The following is a 13,999-nucleotide window of genomic DNA, read 5'->3' as shown; positions in this document are numbered from 1 at the left end:
AAGCCCGCTAAGCCGCTAATGGGTTTGCTTCGCAAGACGAAAAAACCGCAAGATGAAGAGACTCGTGGAACGGATTCTTTTCGTCTTGCGAGGCACCACTGTATTTGTGTATTCCTGCAGAAGGGAACCTCCAGCCCATGAGTCTGGCAGGCTTCCCCACTGGTCACATAAGGGCACTTTGGCCAAGCCAAAGCGCCCTACATCTACCCTACACCTGACATTGGATTTGCAGGCACCACTGATCAGCCAAACTGTGGTGCTTCTAATACTTTGGGATTCTAATATTGGTCCAAGTTACCAAACTAGTTAACAACTAATATGTTTGCTGAATTAGCAGGACCACAGTCAGTCCATTTCCTTCCTCCCCCCCACCTCAAAATGTTTTATTAACAATTTTCAAGATAAAATACAGTAAAAATCAAACTAGTCTACAGAATAAGAATATTTAAAAAGTCAAAAGATAAAAAAGCAAGAGAAAAGAGGGGAAAAAACCTGTAAGAAGAAGAGGAGTTTGGATTTGATATCCCGCCTTTCACTCCCTTTAAGGAGTCTCAAAGCGGCTAACATTCTCCTTTCCCTTCCTCCCCCCGCAACAAACACTCTGTGAGGTGAGTGGGGCTGAGAGACTTCAAGGAAGTGTGACTGGCCCAAGGTCACCCAGCAGCTGCATGTGGAGGAGCGGAGACGCGAACCCGGTTCACCAGATTACGAGACTACCGCTCTTAATCACTACACCACACTGTAAGGCCCTTCAGCATATTTCTATCATGTATACCCTGTCATTTATCCACATACAGAGGTGATAGACTCTTCCACCTGGGAGCCTACTTCTTCTCCCAGTCTCTCGCCCTAGGGAGACCCTTTCTACCTGCCTTACTTTCATGCATGGAGCCCATTTCCCTCTTTATTCAATTGTTAACAGTCACTCTCCCCCTGCATAACTGTCCTTAGGAAACTGTTCTGCTTCCGCTCTCCTGGCATGTCCCACAGAGGAACTTACGGTCTTCAAACAAAAACATCTTGAAGGTCCCAGGCCACGGAGAGGTTAGGCTGGCCTCAACCAGAACCAGGGCCTTTTCGGCTGTGGCTCCAATCTGGTGGAACGCTCTGTCACAAGAGACTAGGGCCCTGCGGGACTTGACATCTTTCCGCAGGGCCTGCAAGACAGAGCTGTTCCACCAGGCCTTTGGTCAGGGCGCAGCCTGACTCCCTCCTTTGGCAATCTTCACAGAGCTTAATGGCTGCCATCAATTTGATTTTAATTAATTTTTATAATGAAATGTTTTTAGAATGTTGCACTATTTTATTGTTGTTAGCTGCCCTGAGCCCGGCTTCGGCTGGGGAGGGCGGGATATAAATAAAATTTATTATTATTATTATTATTATTATTATTATTATTATTATTATTATTACTTACTGATAAAGTATAAACAGTGCCTACCTCTCTCTCTGTTGTCGCGCTTGTCCCTTTCCCCGTGCCTTCTTTCAAAGGAAGAATCCCTCGTGTGTTCACGGTTCTCGTAGCGATCCCTGTCGGGATAACTGCTCCGAGATTCCCAGCTGTCGTGGTAGCTGCTGCTGGTGTTGTGGCTGTCGACCTGAGATCCCCTTGCTCCTCGACTACCTAATGAAAGCAGACATGTAGAAAAGCACAGGGAGATGGCCTGCTGCCGTGCTGAAAGGTTACAGGATCGCTAAAACCTTTTTTATAATCTAAAAATGTTTATAATTAGTTTTAACTTAAAAATACATGTATGGCGAGAGCCAGTGTTGTGCCGGCGGACTCAGCAGTTACTTCCCCTTTCTCTCCTTGCACTGTAGCCTCCTGTGACTCTCTAAATATGCTGCAGTGTCTTGTAACCCTCTGAAATGGATCTGGAGTCCGGGACAGGAGAGGAGGGAGGAGACGACAGAGCAAGCCTATTTGCATGAGCAGAAGTCTGCTGCATAAGTGGGACAACCCTGTTGAGCTTCACTACCAGACTGTTATTTTCTCAGTAGGTACACTGGTGAATTAAAATTGTATCCCCTAAACTTGATAGTTTACCGTATTTTTCGCTCCATAGGACGCACTTTTTCCCTCTTAAAAACTAAGGGGAAAAGTCTGTGCGCCCTATGGAGTGAATGCAGGCGGGAGGCAGGCAGGCAGGAAAAGCCCCGGAGAGTCGCACACAAGCTTCACGTGGCTCTTGCGGGCTTTTCCCCAGGAGGGAGAAGAGACTGATGCGGCCAGTCAGTCCCTTCTCCCTCCTCGTAGAAAAGCCCGCAGGAACCGCACGCGGCTCCTGTGGGCTTTTGCGGGAGGTGAGGGAATTGCCATAGCCGCGCGCAGCCTCTTCAGCCGGGAGAGGCTGCGCAAGGCTAAATAAGCCAAGGCAGCGAGTGCGATCCATCCCGCTCGCTGTTTTTGCTTCTTTAGCCTTGCGCAGCCTCTCCTGGCTAGAGAGGTTGCGTGCGGCTATGGCAGAAGCCAAAACAGCGAGCGCGATCCATCCCGCTCACTGTTTTGGCCTCTTTAGCCTTGCGCAGCCTCCCCGGCTGGAGAGGCTGCGCAAGGGTAAAGAGGAAGCCAAGGCAGCGAGCGGGATGGATCCTGCTCACTGTTTTGGCTTCTTTAGCCTTGTGCAGCCTCTCCTGGCTGGAGAGGTTGCGCCCGGCTATAGCAGAAGCCAAGGCAGCGAGCGGGATGGATCGAGCTTGCTGCCTTGGCTTCTTTAGCCACGCTTCTTTAGCCACGCTGGAGAGGTTTAGCTCCCGGCTGGAGAGGTTGCGCGGCTATGGCAGAAGCCAAGACAGCCAGCGGGATGGATCCCGTTCGCTGTCTTGGCTTCTTTGCTCTTTGGGGCAGGGGGGGAACCCGGGCTTCCCCCGCAGCCCCAAGAAGCTCTGGGAGAAGCGGACAGGCTGCTTCTTTTCCTTGATTTCCCCCTCTAAAAACTAGGTGCATCCTGTGGTCCGGTGTGTCCTATAGAGCGAAAAATACGGTACCTGCTGGGTAAGAAATCTGGGGCAATCATGTGAAGCAGAGGTAGAAGGGATCAGAGTGGCGATGTAGAAAAATACAGTCTAATATTAGACCTCTTAACACATAAAAGCAAATGCTTATTAAAAAGGCAACAATCAAGTGGATTTCTACCTTCCCATTACCCATCTGCTCCTTAGTATCTCCTAACTCTTTGGAATACCCACAAGGTTGCAGATAAATTAAACAGGATGGTGTCTGTAGTTCGTAAGTGGGGCAGAAGGCTACCAGAATTTTAATGGTGAAAGGAGATTTAGTGAAGGAAAACAGTTAAACTTTAATGAAATTTGCCTCTGAATCATGCAACAAAACCCCAGCATTTCATTTATTATACCTTTGTCCGATAATTCAGGTCCTCTTCCTCTACTTCTTCCAGAAGTTCTAGATTCATTTCTACTCTCACTTCTCGAGTCTGTCCTCGTTTCGGAACGAGAGCTCTCTTCTCTGCCATGGGTTCTTCCATAGCTACGTGATTCCTCCAAATACTGCTCTTCCTTTTTATGGGAGTCTCGGCACTCGCGGTCTCTGTAGTCATGGGTGTCCCGTGCAGAACGCAGGTCCCTCTGATCGCGACCTTCTTTATTGTCTCTGCTACAGCCCCTTGTGTCCCGTGAGTCCCGAGTGTCTCGAGATTCTCTTAAATCCCTACGGTCTCTGTTATCCCTGGTTTCCCTTCGATCCCGCCCATCCCGCCCATCCCTCGATTCTCGATCGTCTCTGTGATCCCTGGGAGTGCTCTGTTCTTGGTCGTAGTCACGTTCCTCTCGAGTGTCTCTCTCTCTTCCCCTTTTTCCTCTCGTCTCTGAAAGGGAATTTAGCACACCTGCAGTTGAACAGTCAATTGCACAAACAGTTCTAATATTAAACTGCAATCTGTTAAATCTACAAGAAACGCTGGAAGCAGAGTAACATTTTTAAAGGGTGGTGGTGGTGCCCATCCAATGCCGTAAGACACCTATGCTTCTTAAACGAAAACTCACACAAACTCTCTCCTCTATTTTGGAGGGGGCTAATGTGTATTTTGTTCAATACTCCAGGCAAAACTTGATATATATCTAATGCAATCAATCAAGCTGTTGTGGCAAAACACATTTTAAACATATTTAAAAACAAAAAACACTGCATTCCATCTCCCTTATCCTGCAACACACTGAGCTCTGTTCACAGCAATTTTACATTATGGTTTCCAAAGACTGCTGATTTGTACAAAGTTTTGTTTTTGTTTTATCATTTTGCACTCATCCTGCTTCTCTTCTGCCATTCTACTCTTGTGCCATTTCAGAGAAGTCATTCTGAATCTGCTCAGGCTTTCACCAATGTGACTAATTTAGACCCATCAGCCTCCTATTTTCAACCAGTTATCAATAATAAAAAAGTGCTTTCCATTTATGGCATTCCTACTGAATTTCCACAGGAGTTTTTGCACAGAGACAAGAGTTGCCAAAGGCTTTTGAAAAATCAGGGTATACAATGTTCACTGATCACATGGTTGTGAACACCCTTCAAATAATTCTAGAAGGTGATGAGCCGTAACTTCCCTTTGCAGCAGCATATTCGTTTTCTTTCTCAGAAAGCTTTTTTATTCTAAAAGCTTTACTAATGGTTTATTATTAACTCCCAGGACAGGAGTTAGATCAACAACTCCATTAACTTTTCTCAATAAGCTTGATGATGCCAGTATTGCTGTCTTTTGTAGTTAATACAACAGCCAGCAGTTCAATATCTGAGTTTAACAACTCTTGGGAGAAATAATGCCTGGCCTCTTGTAACTTTAAAAAACTGTTCTTACAGACTACAAATAAAAACTTTGCTTTTATTCTTATCCCTATTCATACCATCCCTCCTTTCGTGGCGTCGGTCATGTGACTGTGAAATCCGTTCTCGATCGTGCGACTGTGAAATCCGTTCACGATCATGCCGGCTTCTCTCCCGGACTGGTGAACGATGCCTTGAAGGGGTCTGTTTTTGCTGAGAAGGTGAGGTTCGGTGAGGATAAGGAGACGAGGAACGGCCTACAGGTGGGGAAGAGGTCCTTTTGTAAGAGGGAGAAGGAGTTCTTTTGTGACGTGGCGAAGGAGAACGTCTCTGAATGGAAGAACCTGACTGAGATGAGGAAGAGTGATGTCTTGAGGACACGGGAGAATGGTGCTGAGTTGGTGGTGAGGCAGACCTGCAGACACAGAAATCGGGGAAAAAATCTGTGGAATGAACATCCTGAGCCTTATACAACACCTTTTCAACTGATGAAAATGAATCTAATACAACTAGCCTAAATTTACAAAATATTTCTCTCGGAACACGAAATAATATTTACATATAATTTCATAACAATGCTGCCCGTCAATTTGCAATTAGCTTACACTGTGACCAAATTGATAATGTTGCGGACTCAGAAAGGCAAGTAATTTTCCGACACTCGTTTTATGCAATATATAATAACATCAGTGTGAGATCCAAAGACAACCATAAAGGTAAAGGGACCCCTGACCATTAGGTCCAGTCGTGACCGACTCTGGGGTTGCGGCGCTCATCTCGCTTTATTGGCCAAGGAAGCCGGTGTACAGCTTCCGGGTCATGTGCCCAGCATGACTAAGCCACTTCTGGCAAACCGGAGCAGCACATGGAAATGCCGTTTACCTTCCCGCCGGAGCGGTACCTATTTATCTACATGCACTTTGATGTGCTTTCAAACTGCTAGGTTGGCAGGAGCAGGGACCGAGCAACGGGAGCTCACCCCGTCGCAGCGATTCGAATTGCCAACCTTCTGATCGGCAAGTCCTAGGCTCTGTGGTTTAACCCACAGCGCCACCCAAAGACAACCATAGTATGTAACAATATGATTTCAGATGTGATGTTCTACTTTGATCCTGAGTAACATGACCAATAATGCAAAGACCTAGAGTTTATCACTTTAAGCTGCTAGCTTCTTGCTAAAATCGCAGCTGATGCATTCAAACAACTTGCATTCTCTAAGTATAGATAGGGATTGCAGTGGAACCTTGGTTTTCGAGCGTCTCAGAAGCCGAATGTTTCGGCTTTCGAACGCTGAAAACCCAGAAGTAATTGTTTCTGTTTCTGAACGCGCCTCGGAAGTCAAACAGCTTCCGAGGCGTGTTTCTCCATTTTCTCAATGGATGCTGAGGACTGTCCATTGAGCCTCCATTGTCGAACGTTTTGGAAGTCCGGAACGGATTACATTTGACAACCGAGGTACCACTGTATTTTTAATTCTGTCTAGCAATGAGTCTACATGAGAAACAAATTGCAGACTTCTATCTGGAATGGAGTTAATATAACAATTATGGAGTACAGTTCATGTCTAAGCGGGTGAGATGATGCTCCATTTTCAGACCTTTTTAGAAGTGTTTGACTAGTCTCAGGCTATTATTGTTGTACTAATCCCATGGCTTTTTCTCACAAGAGCTCTAAACAACTTATGTATAGATCCTAAATGGTTTTACCACCTGGGGAGTTCACAGAGCCAGAACTTGCATACCTTTGGCAACAAAACGGAGCATGTGTGTATCAAATCACACCAACCAATATTGTCGCTAACATGGAAATCAGCCTAACTAGCTATTGGGGGAAGTAGGACAAAGGACCTTCCACACCCCATGTTATAGCAAAAACTTTTTAGATATCATTTTTTCAGGCTTTTCTGCAAAATGGGGTGTCTTGGAACGTTTTGAGTATCTAATGTACCGCACACTGTGTGTAACAACCATTTTGTTGTACATTTAACACCCCACATATGAAGATACATATATGTGTTATTTCTAGTCTGTTAACCAGGGTTGAAATTTTTCTAGATTCCAGGTTTCTAGACAGTGTATAGGTATCAATTTTAATATCAATCATCAAGAGTGAGTCAATCCTGAGCACCTTCACACATTATTATACAAAGCTACCACTCTGCAAGCAGAGATGTATGTCCCTAGTTGCCACAGGATTTCCCCACAATCCCCAGTTGAAACTTAAATCATATATGTGAAAAAGCGGTGGAACGCCTGAGCCCCAGGATTCCAATCTGTTTGGTGGCTTGGTCAGTAAAAGGTAAACATGTCCCAGGTTTAGTAGATGTAAAAGTGTCCCATTTTCAGTAATCTGAGTATCTTGGGCTACACAAGTTCGGTATTTCAACAAACATATCTATATAAGTAATTATTCTACCTGCAAGATGGTGAAATGGAATGTTTATGGCTGCTGGATTTAGCTGGAGCCCAAGATGTCTGCCTTCTCCTTGTGGTAGGAGAATATTCTCTTGAAGGAGAAGAATTACTACCAGACTGTTCTTCTGGACTAGGCGAACGTCTCTGTCTATGAGAACTTTCTGAGGGATCTCTGAGGAATATACAAAAAGCAATAGGTACATGGTATCAACAACAACAACAACGACATGGAGACTGCTTGCGGCTTTGGTCAGCATGTCTTTGGCTACAGATGAACTTGCACCCTTCTCAGAGCTTTCTGCAGTCCTTTGATAATGCACTGGTGAGAGCTGTTAGTCCTGGCAGGTATCTATGGAGTTGCTCTCCAGTTTGGGGGATGGCAGCACTAAGTAGGTGCTGGCAACCTCCTGAAATGTTCTCCCTCTGAGGTCCTCCAAGTTCCAGTATGCCAACCACCTGTGGGCCACCCAAGGTTTAATGTCATCAGTACAGTGATGTCCTAGCTGATGAGGTCTGGTATTTTTGCTGCTCTTTCGAAGCAGCCATGGGAGACTATGAAAAAGCCAAGTGAAGCTCAGTTCCCATCCAACTGTAAATAAAGAAGGGAACCAGGAAGAGATGCCATATGTGCTGCAAATGGTCATCACTTAGCTAAGGTGGGCCCTGCTGAAGGCTGCCTTCCATTTCTGGATTTCAGGTGTTGTTTGCTCACTTTCAGATCGCAACAAGTAAGTTCCAAAACTTGTAGTGTATCATGTGATCAGGGAGAGGTAAACAGACTACAAATCAAAAGCCTTAAGTGGTGGCAAGCTGGACATAAGCCCTTGAGTGTTTAGTAGTCTACGAATTACAGATGTAGCAAAATTAGACAAAAAACTATACACAAAAATTAAAAATACCTTTGTTTCTCTTTTTTCTCTTTATTGTGTCTTTCAAAGTCACGGCCTCTCTCTTTCACCTCCCTTGGCTTCTCTTCTAACCGCTCTTTTGCTTTGTGTTTCTCCTTATGCTTCTTTCCTTGTGCTGTGTCTTCTTGTATTGGCGGTGGAGGACTAGGCGTACGAGGACCTTTCTTTTTACTGTGGTTAGTTTTGGAACTCCTAAAGCAGGTTGAGGAAACAAGTGTTGGAAGGGTTAATCGGTGTGCCTTTAATCACAAAATGCTACCTGAACTAGAGCTGCACTCCAGAAGGCTGGGGGAAAGTTACCTGAAGTTTCAAAGCAACTACCACCACTACAATATATTCTCACTCCAAGTCTGCCATAGCCATCGAAAGGGAGGACTGCGGCTCACAATGTGGCTGCCATGCAGAAGCCTCATGCATCAGGCTCTGCATGATGGTTGCTACCTACAGCAAGAGCTGTTTCTCAGCATCAACTTGCTGCACGTGATTGAGGCTAATCTATCTGGTGAATCTGAGCACGTAAAAGCTTGTCCAGGGCCACCAAGAGGCTGCTACAGTTGCGCAGAGCTGCACTGGTATTGCAGCTAAAAACTGAGCAAAAATGTCATTGGGTCCCCTAGTAATTTAAACTGATAGAGTGATTGTTCCTTTACTGAGGGTACATATTCAAATTGGAACAGAATCAAGTACAGTGGGACCTCTGGTTGCGAATGGAATCCGTTCCGGAGGCCCTGCTGTATCCCAAGGAATCTGCAACCGGAGGACCACTTCTGCGCATGCGTGCGGCGCGTAAAATGCTTTTGCGCATGCGCACATGGCGAAACCTGGAAAAATACTTCTGGGTTTGCCGCCAACGCATCCTGAAGTTTACATATCCAGAGGGATACGTAAGCAGAGGTACGACTGTACAGAGCAACAAACTATTATTCCAAAGAAAAAACCCAGAAAGCATACCAGTTTTGAGTTAATAATAATAATAATAAATTTTATATCCTGTCCATCTGGCTGGGTTTCCTCAGCCACTCTGGGCAGCTTACAAAATATATAAAAACACAACAAAACATCAAACTTTAAAAAAACAAAATATCCTATACAAGCATCAAACAAACCAACAGAAACCAATAATAACAGAAACCAATAAATCAACAGAATCCAATAATGATAACAAAAAATAATAAAGTTTACCGTTATACTCAATTAAAATAACCGCCTGTCCCAACTAAACATTTAACCAATACCAACCCAACAAAAACAAAACGGGAACCAAAATTAGAACCACTGAAAACATGTGAAAACATTTTAGACAGTTGCCCCAACCGAAGAGTTGATTATTTACATTTCATCATTGTTCAAAAAGATCATAAAGCAGATTAAGATACACAAACATCAATCCATTAGATTACATAATTATTCCATGTCATCTCTAATGTTTTGATTATCATTCCCAACATTTCTTTCCTTTGAAGCCAAGAGAAATTTTATTTTTACAAATAATTTTACATTTATTTCTCATGAACTGTTTAAACAACAGTTGACATGAAACTTGCTTTTGTTACTTCATCCTTGGTTAAGAACAGTGAAACAATCATTTAAACTGCTGAGAGAAATCTCAACCCACTGAGAATCTGCAGGGAGACCTGTTTGCCACCTTGCAAGCAGAAAGGATAGAGGTGGCGAAGCTGCTTTAAGTGTCCTTTGGTTGGTGCAGACAATGAAAATCACACTTTGCGAACACACTGCAAAGCAGGGTCCTGTAGCTTGGTTTGCAGTCAATCTGAATTATGGCTGAGATACCAAGGAATAATTCTTAACTTTGGATAAAGAAAATGAACTATGCTTGCATGTTACATCAGCAAAAGGTCATCCCATCCTATCCACAACATTTACAACAATTCAAGGTATTTATTACTGCAGATGTTATTTGAAGTGTCACAAATTTCAAATGACATAAATGTTATTTATTCATGTCATAAAAATTATCTACGCAAAGCACTTTTTCTCTAATACTCAGGGAGCTCTGGCTAAGATGAACAACCAGCACCATCCATCCCCTTAAACAAATTTTAGGCCACACCACCACTCAAGGAATAACACACATTTTCTTTTACCAAACATGCATATATACTAACCTCTGTTGCTCCAAGAGGGGTGAAGAAACTGCAGAAGTCTTTTTCTCCCTCTTAGCGGTTGAGGAGGAAGATTTGGGGCTTGATCGCAGTTTTGGAGATTTGCTAGATTTTCTGGGCGAAGGTGAGGATAATTTTGACCCAACAGCCTCTGGAGAAATCTTAACGAAGTGAAACAATAAATGTGTTAATGCCCCAATTTGCTTTACATTGCTACAAGTCCAGCAACAAAAAGTCGCAATGTGGAATGCTTCTGGTTCAGATTTTCTTGCTCCATTTCTTTCTTTCCTCTTCCAGTCAGGCTGTGTTCAGCAAACTTTGGGGTTTAATCTGCAAATACCTTCCTCTTGGGTGGGACGCAGGTGGCGCTGTGGGTTAAACCACAGAGCCTAGGGCTTGCCGATCAGAAGGTCGGCGGTTCGAATCCCTGCGACTGGGTGAGCTCCCGTTGCTCGGTCCCTGCTCCTGCCCACCTAGCAGTTCAAAAGCACGTCAAAGTGCAAGTAGATAAATAGGTACCGCTCTGGCGGGAAGGTAAATGGCGTTTCCGTGCGCTGCTCTGGTTTGCCAGAAGCGGCTTAGTCATGCTGGCCACATGACCCGGAAGCTGTACGCCGGCTCCCTCGGCCAATAAAGCAAGATGAGCGCTGCAACCCCAGAGTTGGTCACGACTGGACCTAATGGTCAGGGGTCCCTTTACCCTTTACCTTCCTCTTGTTTATGGGTCGGTGTTAGTTTGGGCTACAGGCACTTCATAAACTTATTTGGTATTGAGTCCAAAAAGCAGGGCTGGGCGACTTCTGGTATTCTAGATATTGCTGCACTATATCCCCCATCGTCCCTGACCACCAACCAAGCTGGCTAGCGCTGATGTTTCTTGAAATCCAACATCAAGGGCCACAGGTTCCCCATTGCTAATCTATATCACCCCCAACTACTGGTTTAACAAAGAGAGCTCTGTGTGGTCTGACTGCACCTCATTTCACTCATGTTCCAGTGCGGAGTGCTTGCGGCTCCAGCCACTCAATTTCATTCATTCCCCACTGCCCCATCAAAGAATCAGTCAGTATTCCATGTTCATTAAGCATCTCGTTCACCATTTGCCAGTTTTCTTCAAGTTTTCCTCATTTGCATTCCACCCTTTTTATTTTGAGAAGGAATGGCCACATCTGTGCTCAGTCCCAGCTGTATTAAATTATCATTTTCTCCACAGATGTCTCTGGGCATTTCTCGCCTTCATCCCTATGGACATTTAAAAATAGCTTCTCTGTGTGAACTAGAAGTAACATACTCAGGCAGAGAGGTGGTTCTTTATGTATACGTAACTGTTTCTGTCTTTCAAGTCTGTCTTCTAATTCCTGCCCCTTCTAGTTTCCTGCACCCCCTCAATCTCTCAACAACATGTCGTTGTTTTGTGCCCCCACCCCTTTCGAGTTCATTCCCCTAAATATTCTTTTGTACTTGTGTCTCAGGGTTACTCCAACTCTGATTCTTGCTCTCTGGCTCACAAGTGCTGTGGTTTTGGCTATGTAAGCACAGATACAAAGACAACTTGATAGGGATATACACGCATGTTGTGAAGACGTTTATCAAAGTATCACTGAAGGTTGAGATCACGGAAATCATTCAAAATTATTATTAGTATCGATTATCAATTATCCACCCTTCTGTCTAAGAACCCAGGGTGGGTTACAGCATTAAAGCACAATAAAGGTAAAGGGACCCCTGACCATTAGGTCCAGTCGCGACCAACTCTGGGGTTGCGGCGCTCATCTCGCTTTACTGGCCGAGGGAGCCGGCATACAGCTTCCGGGTCATGTGGCCAGCATGACTAAACCGCTTCTGGCGAGCCAGAGCAGCGCACGGAAATGCCGTTTACCTTCCCACCGGAGTGGTACCTATTTATCTACTTGCACTTTGAAGTGCTTTCAAACTGCTAGCTTGGTAGGAGCAGGGACTGAGCAACGGGAGCTCACCCCGTCACGGGGATTCGAACCGCCAACCTTCTGATCGGCAAGTCCTAGGCTCTGTGGTTTAACCCACAGCACCACCTGCGTCCCAAAGCACAATATTAAAAACAATTTAAAACTACGATAATAAAAATGAAGTACAAAATGACAAAAAGGATAAAGAGTTGTGCACTGGTTGCTGATTTGCTACCAGGCCAAGTTCAAGGTGTTACTATTAGTAGATAAAGCCCTGAACACCTTGGTTTTATCTACAAAAACTGCCTTACCCCATATGGGATCACTCAACCACTTTGACTGGCAGAACAGGTGCTACACAAAACCCGTTCCTCATTTGTAAGAACTCAACCTTTTAGATACCCAGGCAACCACCTTCACTGTACTCTAGTGTGCCTGCTAAAAATATTTTTTTGACATGTCTACCCAGATGTTTAGAAAGTTGATACGAGCCTTAATCTGTTTTTAGTCTATTATTCTAGCTTTTCAAATGTCTTAGACTATTATTATTATTACTTATTATTATTACTTAGTGATAATTTTATTGTTTTTTGAAAACTGCTTTGACTTTTTTCTTTACATTCAAGTGGTTTATAAATTTTATGAAATAAATAAAAAAAATTGTTGTGACTCCACATTTGTTTGTGGAGCTAAAAGGAAGCTCAAGAGCACGTAGCGCACAGTGTATGCCATTATAAGCAACAGATGCGTCACTAATTACTATTATCCTGAAGGCTTGTTCAAATCTTAATTCTTAAACTTTTATTGGCTGTGTGGTGTTTTATTTTTGAGATACAAACCTCCTTTTTAATTACTATCTCTTCCCTTTTCTCCATGTTTTCTTCTTCAAGCTTCATTAACTCTCTCTGGATCTTCTGACGCTTCATTTCCAAAGAAAGCTCGTGGTCATAATCGTAGTTAACGTCTCCGTTATCAGAATCTTAATTTATTAAAGCAAACAAAAGAAGTCAGTGAAATGGTATCCTTGACATTCTCTATATTAAAAACATGGCAATCATAGGATGACTATAATTTAATGCAATCTTGGGTCCCCGGCTGCTGTTGGACTACAACATCCCTGACTACTGGTCCTGCTAACTAGGGATGGTGAGAGATATGGTCCAACATCAGCCGGGGAACCAAGTTGAGGAACACTGATTTAATGGATAAGGATATTAGGGTTCAGGGTGATCAACGTAACATTACTAGGAATCAGGAAGACACTGATTTTTAGAACTGAAATTATTCAGTGATGTCAGTGGCCTAAACTATGTTACCCTGAAAGGTACAGTGGTATCTCGGGTTTCATACACTTCAGGTTACATATGCTTCAGGTTACAGACTCCGGTAACCCAGAAATAGTACCTCGGGTTAAGAACTTTGCTTCAGGATGAGAACAGAAACTGTGCTCCGGCGGTGCGGCGGCAGCAGGAGGCCCCATTAGCTAAAGTGGTGCTTCAGCTTAAGAACAGTTTCAGGTTAAGAACGGACCTCTGGAACAAATTTAGTACTTAACCCAAGGTACCACTGTAATTCTTTAAATTACCTATTTTTAAATAATGCTTTCCCCAAAGAGTTCCAGGTGGCATAACTGGTTATTCATCTCACTTTTATCCTATGAACAACACTTGTCTTAGTCTAACTCAAGGAGATTTAGACAGGGGAAAAGACGGGCAGAAAAATGTGCTATCACCAATGCTTCTCCACTCCATCAGAACTGCTTTTTCCTGTGCTAAAGGGACCGTTCAGACTATTAATAAATGTGCCTGAATATAACGCATTGTCTAATCGTTCTGAAAGCCTTATTGTTACA

At 43.9% G+C, this 13,999-nt stretch overlaps 2 protein-coding genes across 5 annotated transcripts in view; one reads left to right on the top strand and one right to left on the bottom strand.

Moving 5' to 3' along the window:
* CPB2 (carboxypeptidase B2) overlaps positions 1-13,999 on the top strand; it is a 131,060-nt gene that overhangs the window by 40,480 nt on the left and 76,581 nt on the right. The gene's annotated exons all lie outside the window — the stretch shown is intronic.
* ZC3H13 (zinc finger CCCH-type containing 13) overlaps positions 1-13,999 on the bottom strand; it is a 49,597-nt gene that overhangs the window by 10,806 nt on the left and 24,792 nt on the right. For all 4 annotated transcript variants that reach the window (XM_083606372.1, XM_083606375.1, XM_083606374.1 and 1 more), the window contains 7 exons: positions 12,987-13,126; positions 10,226-10,383; positions 8,091-8,291; positions 7,193-7,363; positions 4,858-5,192; positions 3,357-3,824; positions 1,442-1,624 (listed from right to left, as the gene is read on the bottom strand). In XM_083606372.1, coding sequence (XP_083462498.1) covers positions 1,442-1,624; positions 3,357-3,824; positions 4,858-5,192; positions 7,193-7,363; positions 8,091-8,291; positions 10,226-10,383; positions 12,987-13,126 — 1,656 coding nt within the window. The remainder of the gene's footprint in view (positions 1-1,441; positions 1,625-3,356; positions 3,825-4,857; positions 5,193-7,192; positions 7,364-8,090; positions 8,292-10,225; positions 10,384-12,986; positions 13,127-13,999) is intronic.

The sequence above is a fragment of the Podarcis filfolensis genome, assembly GCF_964270895.1.
Source record: "Podarcis filfolensis genome assembly, chromosome: 3".
Lineage (NCBI taxonomy): Eukaryota > Metazoa > Chordata > Lepidosauria > Squamata > Lacertidae > Podarcis > Podarcis filfolensis.
The sequence above is the reverse complement of the archived record's forward strand: the minus strand, read 5'-3'. Positions and strand labels throughout refer to the sequence as shown.